This window comes from Hypanus sabinus, unplaced genomic scaffold (assembly GCF_030144855.1).
Source record: "Hypanus sabinus isolate sHypSab1 unplaced genomic scaffold, sHypSab1.hap1 scaffold_486, whole genome shotgun sequence".
In the NCBI taxonomy this organism is placed as follows: Eukaryota; Metazoa; Chordata; class Chondrichthyes; order Myliobatiformes; family Dasyatidae; genus Hypanus; species Hypanus sabinus.
The window spans coordinates 77,092-98,583 of NW_026781356.1; the positions used below are offsets into that span (position 1 = coordinate 77,092).

At 46.9% G+C, this 21,492-nt stretch overlaps 1 protein-coding gene across 1 annotated transcript; it reads left to right on the top strand.

Moving 5' to 3' along the window:
- Nucleotides 1-3,050: 3,050 nt before the first annotated feature.
- LOC132389155 (natural killer cells antigen CD94-like) lies at nt 3,051-16,896 on the top strand. The gene is made up of 3 exons (XM_059961613.1): nt 3,051-3,129; nt 14,218-14,360; nt 16,377-16,896. Exons 1-3 carry the CDS (start codon nt 3,060-3,062, stop codon nt 16,389-16,391), a joined length of 228 nt encoding a protein of 75 aa, XP_059817596.1. The 5' UTR covers nt 3,051-3,059; the 3' UTR covers nt 16,392-16,896.
- Nucleotides 16,897-21,492: the final 4,596 nt, after the last annotated feature.

Consider the following 21,492-nt stretch of genomic DNA (forward strand, 5'->3'; position numbering starts at 1 on the left):
CCTCACATTTATCCACATAAAACTGCATCTGCCATGCATCTGGCCACTCACGCAACCTGCCCAAGTCACTCTGCACTCTCTTATCATCCTCCTCATATTTCACACCGCCACCAGCTTTGTGCCTGCAAATTCGCTAAGGTACGTTTAATCCCTTCATCTAAATCATAAATGTATATTGTAAATAGCTGCGTTCCCAGCACCGAGCCTTGCGGTACCTCACAAGTCACTGCCTGCCATTCTGAAAAGGATTCGTTTATCCCTATTCTTTGTTTCCTGTCTGCCAACCAGTTTTATATCCATGTTAGTACCCGACCCCAATACCATGTGCTCTAATTTTGCCCACTAATCTCCTAAGTGGGGCCTTATCAAAGGCTTTCTGAAAGTGCAGGTACACGACTTCCACCGGATCTCCCTTGTTCATTTTCAGAATTACATCCTCAAAAAATTGCAGACGATTATTCAGGCATGATTTCCCCTTAGTTCCATTCGAGAGGGTTGAGGGAAGATTCCCGAGAATGATTCCAGGAACGAAAGGTTTTCCGCATGAGAAACGTTCGGCAGCTCTTGGGCTGTGCTCCCGGGAGTTCAGGAGAACGAGGGAGGATCTGATAGAAACATTCCGAATGATAAAAGTCCAGGACACACTAGATATGGAAATGTTCCTTCCCGTGGTGAGGGATTCCAGGACAAGAAGGCACAACTTCAGGATTGAAGCTCATTCTTTTAGAACTTAGATGCGGAGAAATTACTTCAGTCAGAGGGTGGAAAATCTGTGGATTTTTTTTTACTACCAGCACCTGCGGAAGCCAAGCTACTGGGTGCATCTAAGGCAGAAATAGACAGGTTCCTGAGGAGACAGCGTTTCAAAGAGTATAGGAAGAAGGCTGAGGAGTGGGGATGACGAGAAGTATTAGATCAGCCCATGCTTGAATGGAGGAGCAGACTCGATGGCACGAATGGCCTACTTCTGCCACCTAATCTTATGGTCTTATGGTCGTATGGTCTCGCCACAGCTGCGCAAGAACGGAAGTCGAAAGTGAAGATCGGAAATAGACCGTACCGTCTGATCTGCCGACTCTGCCTCATCGTGATTGTGGTCGGACTGTCGATCCATGGTGAGTGGAATGGGCTCCCGCTGGAGTCAGACGCTAAATAATGACACCCACACGCCCCTCACTGTAACACCGTTTAAAACCCATCACCAAAACACGGACACACCACTAACCGTAATAAAAACACGGACTTAACCATAACACAATGAAGACACGTGCTATTCACTATAATATCAGCAGCACTGTCACGGTCACGAACTTCAATTAGACACAAGAACACTCCTAACCGCGACACTGACACGACCATCTCCGGGACACACACATGACAGTCGCACTGTCCGCAACGCACCCCTCACTGTAACATCGACATTCTCCTGACCGTATCACTGATAAACTCCTCAGTGCCACAACAAAAAACACCTCACAGTGACACCGACACGCTCTTCACCGTGACACTGGGGAACAATACACCGGGACACCTTCACGCTCCTCAACGTGATTCGCTCTGCACCGCACCATGACAAATGCACACACGTCACTGTAACACCCCTTACCGAGACGGTACCGGTACTCAACCTAGCACCGATGCACCGCTCACTGAGGCAATTACCCACGCCTCACCCTGACACAGGGAAACCCCTGAACCTGATACCGACACCTAAATTCCCAATGATATCGACATCTTCCTCTCCGTGACACCGTCACAGTTCAGCGTGATACTCTCACACACAGCGCGGCAATGACATGTCTCTCACCGTGACACAGACACACTTGAAAACAACACACCATAACACAGACACTCCACCCACGGTGAAACGACAAGGCCCTTCACCCTGACATTTTCTTCGCCTTGACATCGAGATACACTTTATTGTGTACCGGTACACCTCTCACCGAGGCACGGAGACTCCTATCACAGTGACACCGACACGTCCCTCACAGCAACTCGGACATTCCCCGCACGATACTGACGCAGATCCACAAAACCGTCATCGGGACATTGATATACCCCTCAGCGTGACACAGACACGCCCCTCAAGGTGGCGCCTCCCAATGAGCCACAAGCGCATCCATTAGATATTTTTGTATTATGAGGACACTCGTTTATTGTCATTGAGAAATGCATGCATTAAGAAATGATACAATGCTCCTCCAGAGTGATATCACAAAATTAAAATAAAAGACAAACCAAAGACAAACAGTGACAAAAGCACATAATATAGTCACAGTAGTGCAAAGCAATACCGTAAATTGATAAAAAAACACACCATGGGCACAATTTAGTAAAAAGGTCTCCAGTCCCGATCGACTCCAATAGTCCCGATATCAGGCAGCAAAAGGGAGTATCTCTCCCTGCCATAAACTTCCAGGCACTGCCAACTAATGCCTCGAAAGAACCCGACGACGGCCGACACGGAGTCCGTCCGAAAACTTCGAGCCTCCGACAAGTTCCTCTGATATCGCCCCCCGAGCGGAATCCTCTGTGGAGCCCCTTCGACCTCGTCCCGGCCGCCGAAACAAGCAAAACGTAGGTCTCAGCGGCCTTCTTCTCCGGAGATTGAATACCGCACAGTCGCAACGGCAGTGAAGCGGGTATTTCAATAGTTTCTCCAGATGTTCCTACACGCTCTCACGTCTGTCTCCATCAAATCAGGATTGTGCACGTATCCCTACTTAACAAGTAACAGATATCCATCTCCAGAGAGGCCGCGCGCGCTGCGTCGCGCCGCCATTTTCTCCTCCTTTACTGGGACACCCTTCACCGTCACACTGACACAACACTCTCTGTGACCAGTTCGGTAGCGCGATACTGACTCACGTGTCACTGCAAACGCGAAACATCCTTCAACATCTCTCTCAGTATCGCAGATTCGTCAGTCTAAGGTCACCACGGATCGAAACTACCATGATTTAAACTCAACCCTCCAATCCAAGCTTTCTGCGCTCAACGCTAATCTGTCCGTTATTGAACGAATGCAGAGCGATCTCCATCACCACTTCACTGAGATGGAAACGAAGTACAGATCTGTCAACGAAACCAAGGCTCAAATCTGTGAATTTTTGACAAGCAGAAGAGGTGAGTCATCATTCCACTCTTTCACTTGCTCCTCGACATAGGGCAGGCATGGAGAGAGGAAGAATCACTCTGTGCTTGACATCGGGAGTGTATGGTTCTGGTATGGAGGGTGATTCACTCTGTTTGACCCGGTGAGTGTATGATGGTGCAGCTTGCAGGAAGTTTCACTCTGTCACTGAACCCAGGAGAGTGTGACGGGACGTTGTGGATGTGGATTCACTCTGTGTCTGACCACGGGATTGTGAGACGTAACATTACAGCCTTACTCTGTGTCTCCTTCCGGGAATGTCTGATGGGACTGTATGAATCCAGCTTCATTCTGTGTCTGACAGCGGGATTGTGTTATGAGACAGTGCCGAGAGAGATTCACCCCATGTCTGACCCCTGAAGTTATGGCACCGTGGAAAGAGCGTTACACTCTGAATCCGGCAGTGTGTGATGGGATCGTGGAGAGAGAGCTTAAGTATGTTTAGGACTCCGGGAGTGAGTGATGGAAGTCGTTAGAGCGGGATTCACTCTGTGTTTGAGTCCGAGAGTGTGTGATGGGATCGTGGAGAGACATCTTCTGTCTGCGTCTGATTCCAGGAGTGCGTTATGATACGTAAGTAGGGAGATTCACACTGTGTTGAACACGGGAATGTGTTATGGGACCATGTGGAGGCAGCATCCTTCTGTGTCTGACACTTTGCTCTGTCGTGTGTCGAGCAGCTGTTGATGGACAATCACACTCCCCCGGAGACATCGGGAGATTTTAAAAAGCGAGCAGATTAACGGAGCGGGGGACGGAGCAGGGGAGACAGAGTAGAAAGGCTGTGCCTCGAGAGGCTTGGGCGGGCAGAGACTTGCTGCCAGTGAGGTAAGGCCGGTTAAAATCCTTTAATTAATTTAATTAATTTCGGTGTTGGTGATAGAGGCACGGTTAGGGCAGTATGTGAGAATTCAGGAGAGCACAATTGTCCCTGATGACTACACCTATAAAAGGTGCATCCAGCTGCGACTCCTGACAAACTGAGTTCGCGAACTGGAACTGGAGCTGGATTAACTTCGGGTCATTTGTTAGACAGAGGCAGAAATAGACAGGAGATTCAGGGAGATAGTTACCCCTAAGAGTCAGGAGGCTGGTAGATGGGTGACTGTCAGGAGAGGGAAGGGGAATAGACAGAAAGAGCAGAGCACCACTTTGGCCGTTCCCATCAACAATAAGTATACCGTTCGGGATACTGTTGGTGGGGTCAAACTACCAGGGACAAGTTGCAGTGGTCACGTCTCTGGCACCGACTGGACCCTGAACTCAGGAGGGAAAAGCGGAGAAAAGTTGTGTTAGGAGATTCAATAGTTTGAGGGGGTAGATAAGTGGTTATGCGGGAGAGATCGAGAATCTCGGATGGTCTGTTGCCTTCCTGGTGCCAGGGTCCGCGATATCTCGCATCGAGTTCTCAGTATTCTCAAGAGGGAGTGCGAGCAGCCAGATGTCGTGGTCCATGTACGGAACAATGATGTGGATAGGAAGAAGGAGGAGGTCCTGTAAAGAGAGTTTAGGGAGTTAGGTGCAAATTTGAAGGACAGGACAGGCAGAATTGGAATCGCAGGATTGCTCCCGTCGCAGGAGATACACAGAAGGATAATGCAGTTAAATACCTGGCTGGTGCCGGTGCAGGATGATGGGCTTCCTGTTTCCGGACAGCTGGCCTTGTTCCAGGGAACTTGGGACCTATTCCGACATGAAGGGTTGCACCTGAACTGGAGGGGGACTAGGATCCTTGTGGGAAGGTTTGCCAGTGCTGCTCCGGGAGATTTAAACTAGATTTGTAGAGGGTGCGGAACAGAGTGTTGGAGCAGATAGTGAGGTGGAGGAGATAGTGGTCATGTGAGAACTGCAAGTATAGAATGGAGTAAAGCCAGAATTTATATATAAAGAGGCTTTAAGGAAAGAGAAGCAGAATAACGGGTGTACAGGTAGTAAGGTATAAGGGCTAGAGTGCGATACCTCAATGCAAGCAGCATCAGAAGCAAAGGTAATGAACTGAGAGCTTGGATACATACATGGAATTATGACGTACTGGTCATTGCAGAGACTTGGCTGGCACCAGGGCAGGAATGGATTCTCAATATTCCTGGATTTCAGTGCTTTAAAAGGGATGGGGGGGGGGGGAGAGAAAGGTGAGGAAGTGTCGCATTACTGGTCAAGGATACTGTTAGAGTTCTTTGAGGAGGTGACAGGCATATAGATGATGGTAGTGCAGTGGATGAGATCTGCATGGATTTTAATAAGGCACTTGACAAGGTTCCACACGGTAGGCTTATTCAGAAAGTCAGAAAGCATGGGATTTGGCCAGGGGGATTCAGAATTGGCTTGTCTGCTGAAAGCAGTTGTCGTGGTGAAGGGGGTACATTGGGATTGGCTGAATGTGACTAGTGGTGTCCAACAAGGATCTCTACTTAACGTGATTTTTATTAATGATCTGGATGTGTGCGTAGAAGTGTGGGTTAGGCAGTTTTCAGACGACACAAAGGTTGGTGGTGTTGTGGATAATGTAGAGGATTGTCGAAGGTTGCAGAGAGACATTGATAGGATGCAGGAATGGGCTGAGAAGTGGCAGATGGAGTTCAACCCGGAAAAGTGTGAGGTGGTAAACTTTGGAAGGACAAACTCCAAGGCAAAGTACAAAGTAAAAGGCAGGATACTTGGTAGTGTGGAGGACAGAGGGCTCAGGGGGTACATGTCCACATAATCCTGAAAATTGCCTCCCAGGTAATTAGCGTAGGTAAAAATGCTTATGGAGTGTTAGCTTTCATAAGTCGAGGGATGGAGTTTAAGAGTCGCGAGGTAATGATGAAGCTCTATAAAACTCTGGTTAGGCCACACTTGGAGTACTGTGGCCAGTTCTGGTCGCTTAACTATAGGAAGGATGTGGAGCATTGGAAAGGGTACAGAGGAGATTTACCAGTATGCTGCCTGGTTTAGAGAGTATGGATTATGATCAGAGATTAAGGGAGCTGGGGCTTTACTCTTTGGGGAGAAGGAGGATGAGAGGATACATGATAGAGTTGTGCAAAATATTAAGAGGAATAGACAGAGTGGACAGCCAGCTCCTCTTCCCCAGGGCTTTACTGCTCAGTACAAGAGGACATGGCTTTCAGATAAGTGGAGGGAAGTTCAAGGGGGATATTACAGGGCGGCGTTTCACTCAGAGAGTGGTTGGTGCATGGAATGGACTGCCTGAGTCTGTGGTGGAGGCAAATACACTAAATGACTTTTTTAATTGATTTTTCTTTTACCTTTCTACTATTACTACAACAAAATTAATATTAATACAGTGCAAGATAAACATAAAATAATATAATCAAATCAATGATTAAAAAACAAAATAAAATCATGCAAAGTTTGTATTCACACCCCCCGCACAGGAAAAAAATCTCCAGACCAACCACTGCAGGATGTAAAAAAATATTAATCGGAGCATTCAAAACCCCAAAACTGTAAATGATAATAATAACAATAAATTATAATGCCTACTGCCAAAGAGAGAGAAAAAAAGCTAAATGTAAGAGACTGAAAAGAAGACTTAATTGAAAGAGGAATTTTGAAAATATTGAAAATGTCCCCTCACCTTCTGAAACTTTATATCCGAATTCAGATGTGAGTAGTGAACTTTATTAAAGTCTAAACAGGATATAATATCAGTAAGCCATTCAGCAAGTGTGGGTGGTGCAACATCTCTCCACCTAAGAAGAATTTTCGTCTAGCCAAAACCGAAGCAAAATATTCTGTTCGACGGTTAGCCGGAATCAAATGTATATTTGCCTCACCCAAGGTAGCAAAAAGAGCAATCAGAGAGTTAGATTCTAAGTGTCAATTAAGAATATGGGATAAGGTTAAGTAAAAGTCTCTCCAAAATTCCTCTAGACCAGGTCAGGCTCAGTACATATCGATAAGAGAAGCCTGGCCCCCTTTACACTTGTCACAAGAAGGACTAATGTTATGGTAAAATCGGGACAATTTAGATTTAGACATGTGAGCCTATGTACAATCTTAAACTGTAAAACAGCAGTGACGAGCACAAAAAGAAGTTGAATTAACTGACTTACGAAATGAGTCCAGAACCGCAACAGATAAAATATAAACATTTCAGTCATGCTCCCAAGCCGTTCTAATTTTATCAAAGGGGGCACAACTTTTTTCTCAAGCATCGCAGGAAAATTGGACAATAAAGGATCAATGGAATGTCTAATGAAAAGATATCTAAAGAACTGGGCATTAGGTAGATTGAACTTTGCAGAAAGTCGTCGGAAAGTTTCGAAACGATTATCAATTAAAAGTTCTTAAAATGCCTAATGCCCTTTCTGTACCAATCATGAAATGTTGAATCTTGCATGGAAGGATAGAAAAGATGATTATGCAAGATAAGACTAGAAAGAGAGACAGCATGAAGGCCATTACAATTTCTAAACTAGGCCCACATTCTCAGAGTATGTCTAATAAGAGGATTAACAATTAGTGTAGGCAAACAACTAGGGAGTGCAGATCCAAGAAGTTCAGAAATAGAGTAAACCTCAGGGGAGGCTAACTCCATTGTCACCCATTTAGGACAATCAGATTGGTTACGAAAAAAGGACCAGAAAGTAAGATAGCGAATATTAGCCGCCCAGAGGTATAAACGGAAATTAGGTAAAACCATAAAAAAATGTTCTTCAGATTTTTTGAGGTAAGCTTTATTAAGTATAGAACGTTTGCCCTTCCATAAATAGGACAAAATAATGGAGTTTAAGGAGTCAAAAAAAGCTTTAGGAAAAATATGCAATAGATTGAAATAAGCATAAAATTTAGGAGGGATATACATTTAAATAACATTAACGCTACCTGCCAGAGACATAGATAAGTGTGACCACTGTGACAAACTCTGTTTTGTAGAGTTCCGAAGATAAGCACAATATTCACGAAAAAGATCCTTGAAATTCCTTGTAAGTGTAATACCAAAGAAAGCAAATTGATTATTAACTGCTTTAAAGGGATGTCACGAAATACTAATGTTTGAGATTCGTTATTAATTTGAAAGTGTTCACACTTGTGTAGATTGAGTTTATAGCCAAAAAGCTGGCGAAATTGATCTAGAAGTAAGAACATTGGGTAAGGAAATGCACGGATTTCACACGTGAAATTCAGGCGACTACGATATAGGTATATGGAGGAATTTAAGGTGGGGGGTATATATGGGAGGCAAGTTTTAAGGGTCAGGATAACATTATGGGCTGAAGGGCCTGCACTGTGCTGTACTATGCTATGTTCCATGCCTATGTACATTTGTCACGTGTGCTGAGTACGTTTTTTTCCGTGTCTCAAAGCTGGAGTGTGTGATGGGGCCGTGGAGTGTGGAATTCACTTTGTGTCTGACCAAGGCCGTGTGTGATGAGACGGTGTGGATGGAGCTTCACTCTGTGTCTGACCCCAGGAGTGTGTGATGGGGTCGTGGAGAGACGGATTCACACTGTGTCTGACCAAGGCAGTGTGTGATTGAACGGTGTGGATGGAGCATCACTCTGTTGCTCTCCACAAAACCATGTGATGTGACAGTGAGCAGCCTGAACTCATGATGGACTTTAGGGAGAAAGAGCTTCACTCTCTGTCTGACCTCTGTTGGGTATGATGTAAAAGCGTAATGTGTTTGTCCATTGGATTCTGTGAGGGGACACTCATATTGTGTTTCACTGCCGGAATTCGTGATAGGAGGGTCTGGTGTGTGTTTGTATCTGGCACCGGAAATGTGTAATGGGGAAGTTTGGAGGGCGCCTCAGTTTGTGTCTTACGCCGGGAGTTTATGATGGAACTCTGTTGAGGAAGCTTCACCCCGGGTCTGACCGTAGGACTGCGTGATGGGACGGTGTGGAATGAGGTTCACTCTGTGTCTGACCCCGGGAATGTGTGATGGGACGTTCTGGAGGGAGATTCACTCTGTCTGACTCCGGGAATGTGTGATGGGACGGTGTGGAGGGAGATTCACTCTGTGACTGACCCCGGGAGTGTATGATGGGACGGTGTGGAGTGAGGTTCACTCTGTGGCTGACCCCGGGAATGTGTGATGGGACGTTGTGGAGTGAGGTTCACTCTGTGTCTGATCCCGGGAGTGTGTGATGGGACGTTGTGGAGGGAGATTCACTCTGAGTCTGACCCCGGGAATGTGTTTTGGGAACTTCTGTGCATGACTGACATCGGGAATATGTGATGGGACAGGGCCGATGAGTTTCACTCTTTCTCTGGCCCTTCGAGTCTGAGAGATCGGACGGTTCGCAGCGAAATCCGGTAGTGTGTGTTGGGACGCTGAGGAGGTGACCGTATTCTATACCAACTGCAGGACGGACGGAGGGAGATTTTCTGATATATTCTTTTTTTTTAATTTCCAAAGCAATCTTGTTCCCAGGACTGAATCAGAAATAAAGAGAGGTGTTATTTCATAAAAAAACGTTTGAAACATCCCACGATGAAGCGAAGCAGATTTATTCAAACTCTGATTCAAATTTTCTTGTAATAAATGCTCGGACGCAAGATGTATGTGTCAGATCGACTGAAGATATATCCACACCTGAGTGAAGCTCTCTCCACACCATCCCATCACACACTCCCGGGGTCAGACACAAAGGTAATCTCCCTCCACACCGTCCCATCACACACTCCCGGGGTCTGACACTGAGTGAATCACCCTCCACACCGCCCCATCACACATTCCCGGGGTCAGACACAAAGTGAATCTCCCTCCACACCGTCCCATCACACATTCCCGGGGTCAGACACTGAATGAATCACCCTCCACACCGTCCCATCACACACTGCCGGGAAGAGAAAGAAAGTGTTCCGTATATCTTGATCGACCTCAATCATTAATGATAGCAATTTAATTTCACTGAATTTTGTTAACAAATCTGTCCGCGAGCATGACAGTTCATACTGTTTTGCAAAATGCCAATCCAAGGGAAACTTGGAGTCTTGCTAGTTTTTGAGGTGAGGGTTTGTCATGTGATTGTTACAGGCTCCGAGAAGGGCGTGTGCAGTGGCTTTTGTTTGGGGCTGAACAGGCTGTGGGAACATTGTGTGCAGTGGGATTAGTTTGCGGACTGCCGAGGACTGTGAGGAGAGGTTAGGCATTCGGAGCATTTTTGGGACAGAAAAAAGGTGTGCGGAGGGTTCGTGGGGCAGTTCGATTTGCTTGGGGACTGACGCAGTTCTGTGGGGAGAAAATGCGTCAGTCGGAGGACTTTGGGAACGGACACAGTGGGGAGGGAGTGCTGCACTGGGAATAATTTGGGACACATCGATCAATTGGGGGGGGGGGAGTGTGAGCAATTGGATTAGTTTGCGAACCGAGACGGGCTGTTGCTAGAGAGTATGTTGTTGAATTAACTCAGGTTTTTAGGGAGGAGGTTGGACAGTGTAAATACTTTGGAGACGGGCACGGGGCTCTGGTGTGAGAGTGGGAAGTGCGAGGGTTTTGGCGACCGACACGGGCCTGTGTGAAGATAGTCAGGCAGTGGGTGTACCTTGGGGACCTAAAGTGATCTGTCGGGTGAGAGTGGGAAGTGCGAGTATTTTGGGGTAGAGAAGGGAGGGTGGAAGAAAAGGAGAGCTGTAGTTATAGGAGACTCGATAGTTAGAGGTACAGACAGAAGGTTCTGTGGTCGTGACAGAGAATCCTGGATAGCTTGTTGCCTCCCGGGTACCAGTATCAGGGATGTCTCTGATCTCGTGCCCAGCATTGTGATGTGGGAGGGTGAGCAGCTATATATCACGTTTCTCATCGGTACCAATGACGTAGGAAGAAAGATTGAGGTGGTCCTGAAGAATGAGTATAGAGAGCTTGGTAGCAAGTTAAAATCAGGACAATGAGTACAGTCATTTCAGGATCGCTACCTGCGTCACGTGCCCGTGATGCTCTGGAGGATGCACACATGGCTGAAGATCTGGAGTAGGGAGCATAATTTCAGATTTTTGGATAATTGGGACCTCTTCTGTTGCACGTGGCACGCACAAGAGAGAGGTGTTAAATCTAAACTACAGGGGTATCCAATATAATTGCAGGGGGCTTTGCCAGGTATTGGAGCGGGGGGGGGGGCAGTTAAACGAGATTTGCAGGGGGATGTGAACCAGAATGGCAGAGCAGATAGTGGAGGGGTGGTGAAAATAAATGATGTTAAAAGTTCATGGTAGGTAAGAAATAGAAGGGTTGTGTGTGGTGGTAATAAGCTTCTGATGTGTGTCTATTGCAATTCAAGGAGGATTGTGGGGAAGGCTGCCAAGCCGAGGGCGTGGATTGACACATGCAATTATGACATTGTAGACATTAGTGAAACTTGGCCTCAGAAGTGGCAGGACAGGCAGCTTAGTATTCCAGAGTTCCGATGGTTCAGACTTGATAAACGCAGAAGGATGAAGGGTGGGGTGATGGCATTGCTGGAGAGGGAAAATGTTACAGCAGTGCTCAGGCAGGGCATTAGAGGGCTAGTCTACCGAGGTCATATGGGAGGAGCACAGCTGAGAAACAGGAAAGTTATGACCACATTAACGGGTTTGTATTATAGACCACCCAATAGTCAGCGAGAACTGGTGGAGCAAATCTGCAGAGAGATAGCAGACAACTGCAGGAAATATAAAGCTGTGATAGTAGGGGATTTTAATTTCCCACATATTGATTGGCACTCCCATTCTGTTAAAGGTTTAGAGGTGTTAGAGTTTGTAAAATGTGTTTAGGAAAGTTTTCTAAATCCATATGTAAAGGTAATGACGAGGGAGGAAGCAACATTTGTTCTCCGATTTGGAAACAAGTTAAGACAAGTGACGGAAGTGTGTGCAGGGAAGCACTTTGTGTATAGTGATGATAACGCCATTAGCTTCAACTTGACCATGGAAAAATATAGATCTTGTACTCGGATTGAGGTACTAAACTGGGGAAAGGCCAAATTTGAAGAAATGCGAAAGGATCTAAAAAGCGTAGATTGGGACAGGTTGCTCTCTGGCAGGGATGTGATTAGCAAGTGGGAGTCCTTCAGAGCAGAAATTTTGAGAGAGCAGTGTCTGTATGCTCCTGTCAGGGTTAAAGGAAAAATGAATAAGAATACGAAAACTTGGTTTTCAAGGGATATTGGAAATCTGATAAATAAGAAGAGAACCATAAATGACAAGTCTAGACAAACGGAGCAAATAAGGCGCTTGAGGAGTATAAATGTGCAAGAACATACTTAAGAAATGAATCAGGCGTGCTACAGGAAGCCATGAGGTTGCTTTGGCAGTCAAGTTGAACGATATTACTTTTAACTACTTGGGTTAAAAGAGGCACGACTGCGCAGGGGCGTGAACTCGGCGCGGATTAGATGAAATATCTACAAGAAAAAATGAATGTTGAAAGGGTTGGACAGAGTAGATGCGGAAAGGCTGCTTCCCTTGGTGGTTGAGGCCAAGACAAGAGGCCACCGTCTTAGAAATAGAGTGTACCCATTTAAAACAGAGTTGAGGAGAATTTCTTTTAGCCAGAGGGTCATCAATTTGTGGAATTCGTTGCCACATACAGCTGTGGATGCCCGATCATTTAAGGTGTTTGACGATGAGATTGATAGGTATCTAATTAGTCCGTTTATCAAGGGATATAGGGAAGAAGCCCGAAAATTTAACTAGACGAGAGAATGGTTTAGTTCATGGTGGAGTGATAGACCAGACTCAATGGGCCGAACGGCCTACTTCTGCTCCTTTGTCCTTGGATATTGTGATTCCATCATGTAAATCATTGCTGTACAACATAAACATAAGCGGTGCCAACACCGACTCCTGCGGAACACAACCAGTCACTGGCAGCCGAGCAGAAAATGATCCTGTTATTCCCACTCACACCCCTCAACGTGACACCGTCACACCGCTCACTGTAGCACCAACACACGATTCACCGTGACGCCAACACCCCGCTCACCATCTCACTCAGCGTTACAGATCCGTCAGTGTCAGATTGCATCCAATACCGGAGCCTTTTGAAAAAATATCAGGACATGAACAGGACCCAGCATCAACTGCAACTCCACGAGCTGTATGCCTTAAAACCCTTAAAACCCTTAAAACCAGGAAATCCGAGATTCCCGACTGGATCCAAGGACCTGTCTCAAGAATGTTTCGGCCCTCAACAACAACGTCTCCATCTTCATAAGCAAATTGTTTGTCGTCGAAAGCAAGCACTCCATCCTTGAAAACAAATTGCTGGTCCTGGAAAACATCCTCTCCGTCCTGAACTCTGATCTCTCTGATCAGCATCAAACGCAAACTGATCTCCGAGGCAAATTCAATGACCGCGAAATGAAGTGCAAAAATCTCAGCCAAACCAAGACTGAAATCTGTAAACTGCTGAGCATCAGAAATGCTGAGGAAATATCAGAAATTTTCCCGCACCTAATCAGAAGGCAGAGAGGGAGGGGAGGGTGTCGTCTCTGGCTGTTCTCGGGAAAGTGCGCTGAGACGTGCGGCGAGACCGCCACCTCGTGTCTGAACGCTGGCTGTGCGTCAGGGAACCTGCTGTCTCAACCCGGGAGTGCGTTATTGCGGCGCCACAGGGAAGCTTCACTCTGCGTTCACAGGACGAGCAAAGAAGCTCTAATCCCCAAAATGAGTGATGTAACCGTGTTGTGGGAGCTTCGCGCTGTGTCTGAACCCGAGACTGTGTGATGGGACTGTGTGGAGCTAGTTACACTCTGTGTCTGACCCGGGCAGTGTGTGATGGGACGGTGTGGAGGCAGATTCACTTTGTCTCTAACCCCGGGATTTCGTGATGTGACACTGTGGAGGTAGTTTCACTCTGTGTCTGACCCGGGCAGTGTGTGATGGGACGGTATGGAGGCAGATTCACTTTGTCTCTAACCCCGGGATTTCGTGATGGGACACTGTGGAGGGAGATTCACTCTGTGTCTGACCCCGGGAGTGTGTGATGCGAAGCTGTGGAGGGATCTTCACTCTGTGTCTGACCCCTGTTGTGTGTGATGGGACTGTGCGGCGGGTTCCTCATTCTGCATCTGACACTCAGCGGATGTAATGAGTAATTCACTGTTCTTGCTTCTGATTTCCAGAGCAAACATGTTCCAAGGATTGGATCAGAAATGAAGACCTGTGTTATTTCATTTCCTCGTTTGAAAGTTCTTACCAGGGGGCGAAGCAACTCTGTTCTATCGCTGATTCAAAACTTCTTCAAATAATTTCAGAGGAGAAAGAGGTATGTGTCTGATGGACAGATAATATATCCAGATCAGATTGAATCTTCCTGCACACCGTCCCATCACACACTCCCGGGGCCAGACACAGAGTGAATCTCCCTCCACACCGTCCTATCTCACACTCCCGGGGTCAGACACAGAGTAAATCTCCCTCCACACCATCCTATCTCACACTCCCGGGGTCAGACACAGAGTGACGCTCCTTATATTGTGATCGAATTCAATCATTAATGATTGCAAATTAATTTCACAGAATTTTATTAACAACCGTGTCCGCGGCCAAGACGGTTTATACTGGATTGGAACATGCAAGGCGGGGTGAGATTTGGGGTCAGGCCTGATTTTCGAAAGGGATTGAGTAGTGGGATTAATTCTGGGTACAGGCACATGTCTGTGGGGGAGGCGCGGTACGGGGAGCTTTTGGGTGCTGCCTCTATTCAGTGGTGAGAAGTGGGTCACTGCGGATATTTTGGGGACAGAAACGGGTCTATGGGGAGAGAGTAAGACAGTAGGAATATTTTGTGTCCTGGTATCCCCGTAGGAAGGGACTGGACATTGTGATTAATTTGTTGACCGGCGCAGTCTATGTGAAGAATATGGAAAGCGGGAGTGTTTCGCGGACTGTGGTCTGTAGGTCAGCTGGGAGAAAATGTGTCTGTGGGAGTGTTTGGGGAGGGACACTGTGGACACGGAGTGGGGTACTCCGATTAAGTTGGGACTGACACGGGTCTGTGGGGTGAGATTAGGCAATGCGATTAGTCTGTGACCGAAACGGGCCCTTGGTAGAGCGCGGACAGTTGGTTTAATCTGTGGGCTGACATGGGCAGTGGGAAGAGAATGGGAAGTGAGAGTGTTTTGGTGATTGACACAGGTCTGCAGGGAGAAGGTTGGACAGTGGGATCATATTGGGGACAGATTGAGGGCTGATGGGTGAGAGTGGGAAGTGCAAGTATTTTCGGGACAGACACGCGGCATTAGGACAGAGAGAGTCAGTGGGAGTATTTTGGGGATAGAGACCGGGCTGTGAAGAGACTGGAGCAACATGATGAAATTGGGGACTGGCAGGTTTCCATGCGGGGTAAAGACGGCTTTGGGAGTATCTTGGGGACTGCCATTGGGCTGTGGGGAGATGCTGTGGCTCTGGGAGTAAGTTGGGGTGTGACAGGTTACTGTGAGGAGAAAGTGTGATCGTGGGGTTATTTTGGGGACTGAAAATGCTCTGAGGGTAGAGCGTTGGGCAAAGGATTATTCGGGGACTGACAGTGTCTCGGAGAATGGGTGAGTGCGATTATTTTAAAAACTGGAACAAGTATGTTGGGAGAGAGAAGGTCAATTGGAGTATTTTGGAGACTGACACCGGTCGGTGAGTAGAGACTGAGTCAGGGGGAGTATTTTGGGGACTGACAGCGGTCGGTGTGTAGAGATTGAGTCAGTGGGAGTATTTTGGGGACTGACACCAGTCGGTGAGGAGAGACTGAGTCAGTGGGAATATTTTGGGGACGGACACCGGTCGGTGAGGAGAGATTGAGTCTGTGGGAGTATTTTGGGGACTGACACAGGTCGATGAGGAGTGATTGAGTCAGTGGGAGTATTTTGGGGACTGACACCGGTTGGTGAGGAGAGATTGAGTCAGTGGGAGTATTTTGGGGACTGACACCGGTTGGTGAGGAGAGATTGAGTCTGTGGGAGTATTTTGGGGACTGACACAGGTCGATGAGGAGAAATTGAGTCAGTGGGAGTATTTTGGGGACGGACACCGGTCGGTGAGGAGAGATTGAGTCTGTGTGAGTGTTTTGGGGACTGACACCAGTCGGTGAGGAGAGATTGAGTCAGTGGGAGTATTTTGGGGACTGACACCGGTCGGTGAGGAGAGATTGAGTCAGTGTGAGTGTTCTGGGGACTGACACCGGTCGTTGAGGCGAAATTGAGTCAGTGGGTGTATTTTGGGGACTGATACTGGACTGTCTGCTGGAGTTGTTTTGTCCCTTTTGAAACTCTTTACCCTTCCTTCACAGGAAAACGGTCTCTAACGTCGTGTACAAGGTGAACTCTGGAAAGTTCGAATGCAATGAATGTAAATCCGGTTGGCTTGGCAGTTGCAAAAATGATCAGCACCGTTTCATTTGTGAGAAGCCCGCACCTTTGCGTCCGGATATTCCTGAAAAGATCCGGGATCTTTGTCAAAAGTCCGTGTAGCCGACGTAAATCAAGTGACATTATTCTCTAACCACAATTCCTGCTCTCTCACCGACTCTGACAACCGAATCAGTTCTGCCCCTTGCCCCTACCCTATACTCCTTTCTCTACCTATGGCATTCTTTTTCGCTATCTTGCTCTCTCTTTACACTCCTACTTCTGATCTCTCTGTCATAACTTCTTCCCATCCATCTTCCAATACTTCATCCCCATTTTCCTTCCCGTCACTTTCCTGCCTCCCGCTCCCAGCATCGAAGGACTGCATCGCATATCCGTAACTTATCCGCCCTGAGCTTTGTATCTTTGTATGATCAATACGTGAGAAGTATGTAAAACTAATGTAAGGTGCAAAAAGATAAAACAAAAGTCCCGCAAAAATGTCGTGGCGGTGCTCCTACATTCAAATCTGTGATGCGTAGGTGAAGAAAGTGTTCCAGGATCGTTGAGCTTTCACTCTTCTGTGTCTCTTTCCCGATGGTAGTAATGAGCAGGGAGGTGGTCCCCGGGGTGAGGGGCCTCACTGATGGATGCCGCCGTGTCGAGGCATCGCATCTTGAGGATGTCCTCGAGGCTGGGGAGGGTTGTGCCCATGATAGAGCTGTTTGATTCTACACCACTGACACGCCTCTGGTGACCTTGTGCATTGAAGCCTCCACACCAGGCGGCGATGCAACAAGTCGGAATGCTCCCAGCGATCACTTTCTCGTCTTCAATGAAAGAGCAAATCCTCTCCAACTTCAAGCACTGTAATTCCTTCTGCAACGAGAGATCTATGGTGGTGATGGGAAGTGTAGAGTATTGCTTGGAATACACTGAAACGTAGACTCGAAATAAACAAGACGACAGTAAAGACATCTAAAGTTTGTATCACAAAGGATAGTTCTCGAAATGAATTTCCTACGGTTGAGCACTGAGTGCTCAGCTCGGTGACGTCAACGGCGGACTTTCCATAAAGCAATGTTGACGAGCAATAATGAGTCTAAAAGGGAAACTGTCAGCTCTCCACACTCCGGGGAATGGGCGTGCCGGCTTTTGGAAGCCTGGCGCTGTCCAGTCGGGAGCATGACACCTTCTCCGTGTTTGCATGAATGTGTTCTACATTCTTCCTATGAAGAGGCAACCAGAACGAAACACAATACTCCAAGTGTGTTCTAAACTCATGGCTCTTAAACTCAGTCCCCTGACTTGTGAAGGCCCACAAAAGTCAGACCATGACATATAGGAGCAGAAATAGGCCATCGAGCCTGCTGCGTCAGTTTATCATGCGTGATCCATGTCCGTCCCCCCACCCCCAATCTTCTGCCTTTTCACCTTCATGCCCTGACTAATCAAGAATCTATCAACCTCCGACATCAATACACACACTGTCGGTTTCCACAGCCGCCTGTGTAACTCATTTCACAGGTTTACCATACCCTGGCTGAACACATTCCTCCCAGTAACAGCTCTAAAAGGACGCATCTTCATTACGATGTGGGTCCACCGGTCTCGCCATGGGGAACCTTCTCTCCACATCAACTTTTTCGAAGCCTTTGAACATTCGATCGATTTCAACTACAACCCTCTTCCCAGAGCCCCCTCATTCTACAAACGCTCCAGATCTGATAAGCGTTTCGATCCCGGAATCATTCCCGTGACCTTCCTTTCAACCCTTCTCAATGCCAAGCTCATCTAGCCGGTGTAGATAATGGACCGGGAACCGCCCACAGTATTTCCAAGTGAGGCCTCACCAGTGCATTCCAAGACGCAATGTTAACGAGCGATAATTGTCAGTCTGACCCTTATAGGGAAAGTGTCAGATCTCCAGACTCCGGGGAATGGGCGTGCCGGCTTCTGGAAGCCTGGCGCTGTTCAGTCGGGATCATGACACCTTCGTGTTTGCATGAATGTGTTGGTCCCACCAGGACAGATCCACTGAGATGCTGACACCCGGCAACACAGCAACCTAAAATCAGACCATGAGATAGAGGAGCAGAATCAGGCCATCGAGTCTGCTGAGCCATTTCATCATGTCTGACCCAGGTCCCCCTCGGCCCCAGTCTCCTGCCTTTCCACCGTATCCCTTCCTGGTCTGAGTAATCAACAACCTGTTCAACTCTGACTTCAATATATCTAAAGTCAGACTCCACAGCCGCCCGTGCTACCCATTCCACAGACTTACCACACTGTGAGGAAATACATCCCTCCTGTGATGGGATCTTAAGTTTCATTCCCTTTGTTCATTCATTGTTCATTAAGTTTCATTCCTTTTAAGGAGAGAGAGAGTGAGAGAGAGCGAGAGAGAGATAGAGAGAGAGAGAGAGAGAGAGAGAGAGAGAGAGAGAGAGAGGAGAGAGAGAGCGAGCGAGAGAGAGAGAGAGAGAGAGAGAGAGAGAGAGAGAGAGAGAGAGAGAGAGAGAGAGAGAGAGAGAGAGAGAGAGAGAGACGAAATACAGTTTTAGGAAAAGCAGATGTCTTCAACTGCTGCCCGAGTTGCTATGGAGAGAGAGGAGGAGTTACATGATGGACAGCTGATGTTCAGTGTGTGTCAGGTCGACTGTCTTTCTGGCAGATAAACAGAAGAGACTCACAGAGGCCGGTGACGAAGGAGTCACTGGATGAACTCTTCTAGTGCACACGAGGGTGGTTTGAGGATCGATCAAGTGAGATTGATCAGAGGCCGTCACAGTGAGTGCAAGGGTGACGCTGTGCAAACTACCGGTGTGTTTAACCCTGGCCTGGGTGAGTAGATTTTCCACTGAAGTAGGTACCCTTAGGGGAGTCACATTTGACTAACTTGAAGAATTCAGAGGAGAACGGCAAGACCGACGACCCCTGTTTATTCAGATTACAAATACCTCTCTCTCACCTCAGTTCTGTGGATTGAACTGAACATTCTTACAGACCATCGTCAGACTGTAACTCTTCCCACACGAAATCGAATGAGTTTGGGAAGAATAATTTCGAACAGTTCACAAGATAAAGTTCAGCATAAAGTTACAAGAATACCGATGAAAAGTTCAGGGAGCATTGGTTCTGAAATTATCTCTGAATGAAACAACCTTCAGATATCTAACAAGTCCAAATCACTGAATCTGTTCGCATCCTCAGAGTAGTGTGTGAGGATATATTTGCCAAAACCAGTAAACATTCACATTGTCGGACACATCACTAAATCTGTTCACATCCCCAGAATGGTGTGCGAGGGCATATTTGCCGACAGCGCCCTAAATCTGCGTAATCCCAGAAATCAGTCCTCTCTCCATACACACTGATTCTCCATCATGCATAATAAATTATCTCAGAGGGAATCATTTCAAATCGATCAGAAAATGACTGCTTCGACGTTAAAATCAGCACGAATCTCAAAATGCAGCTGCAATTCCAGATCATTTGACACACACAGACCTGTTCACCTCCATATTAGACAACAGACGCCTAAATCTGCGCACATTCCCAAGTCCGTATCCAACCATAAATCTGTGCGCATGACCGAGTAAGAGCTCGACCTAAATCCATATGCACCCCAATTCTGACGACAAACCCACATGCACGCTGGATTATCCGAAATCACGAGTCCGGTCAAACAGTTCACAAAATAGCTTCGCATTCAAAAATCTAAAACAAACTTCCGAATTCTATTAGTAAAGTATATGTAAGTGAAACAACATTGTAATTCGTCAAGCCCCCCACCCCCCAATACACCGACACACCCAAATCCGTGCGTACCTAAACTCGCTGCGCACATGTCAAAATCTCGGAGAACCCCCAATTCCGAGTCCGCCCCTATATGTACAATTGTTTATCCTTTTCAGAGAAACATCTCAAACATTTCACAAGATAGCTAAATCTACGTTAAAAAAATAACAAGAACAAGGCTCAACGTTAAAGTGCATTATTTATCCGAGTATCTGTAAAATAAGCAATTTGAATTTTGGCATTATACCCAATTCCTCCGACAACCAAAATCCACATGTACTCCCAAATCCGTATGCACACCCAAATGGGTGCGCGCACCGAACGTGTCAACACCTCCCACTTACAGATTAGGTTATCCGAGAGGAGAAATCATTTCAAATAGTTCAGAAAGTAGCAATTTCCAACTTAAAAATCGTAGCAAGAGCAGCGTAGAAAACTGGAAGTGTATTTATTAATAAAGTATCTATCAATTAAACAACCGTGAGATTTGTCAGGACCCCAAATCCGGAAGCATCGAAGACCGTGTACCTCACCAAACCTGCTGATACTCACGTGTACACATTTGATTTCCCCAAAGGAAGGATCGCTTTTGAGTGACAGCGTTCACCTTAAAAAAATCGCGAGGACCAAATACATACTGACGTCCTGTGCACCCATATTGGTTTGTGCAATTTAGTGCAATTAGAGAGCACCATCAAAATCCAAATCCACACACCACTGTGCACAAGTACTCCGCGAAACTCACCTAAAATGACCTCATCTGCATGAAACCCAAAATCCGGTGATTTCAGTAAATCTGTTCGCATCGCAAATCGGTTGCCACCCATATATGCCGAAGCACCCCTAAATCTGCGCAAACCCAAATTCGGTGCGCACCCCAAACCCTCTAACACCCGAGAGGCATAAGGGATTATCAATGACCGTCTCGTGGTTAGCAAGCCATGTGTGCGCCAAAGTCCTTTTGCAGATCGGCGACACACCGATCAACCCAAATCCGTGTGCAGCCCCGTATTCAAGACTACACTAAAATCCGGATCACTAATCCTGCAGCCCCACATCTGCGCACATCCTCAAATACCACAGGCATATTAGAAGACCCAGACGGATAATCATTGTTAACAGAAAATGGCTGTCTGTTAAAAACCACCACGTCACCAAATCGATATGCACTCACAAAAACGTGGAGATTCTACCCTACATTTGCTATCCCTAAAAAGGTGCGCACCCTTACATCAGAGCACTCCCCTAAATCAGGTT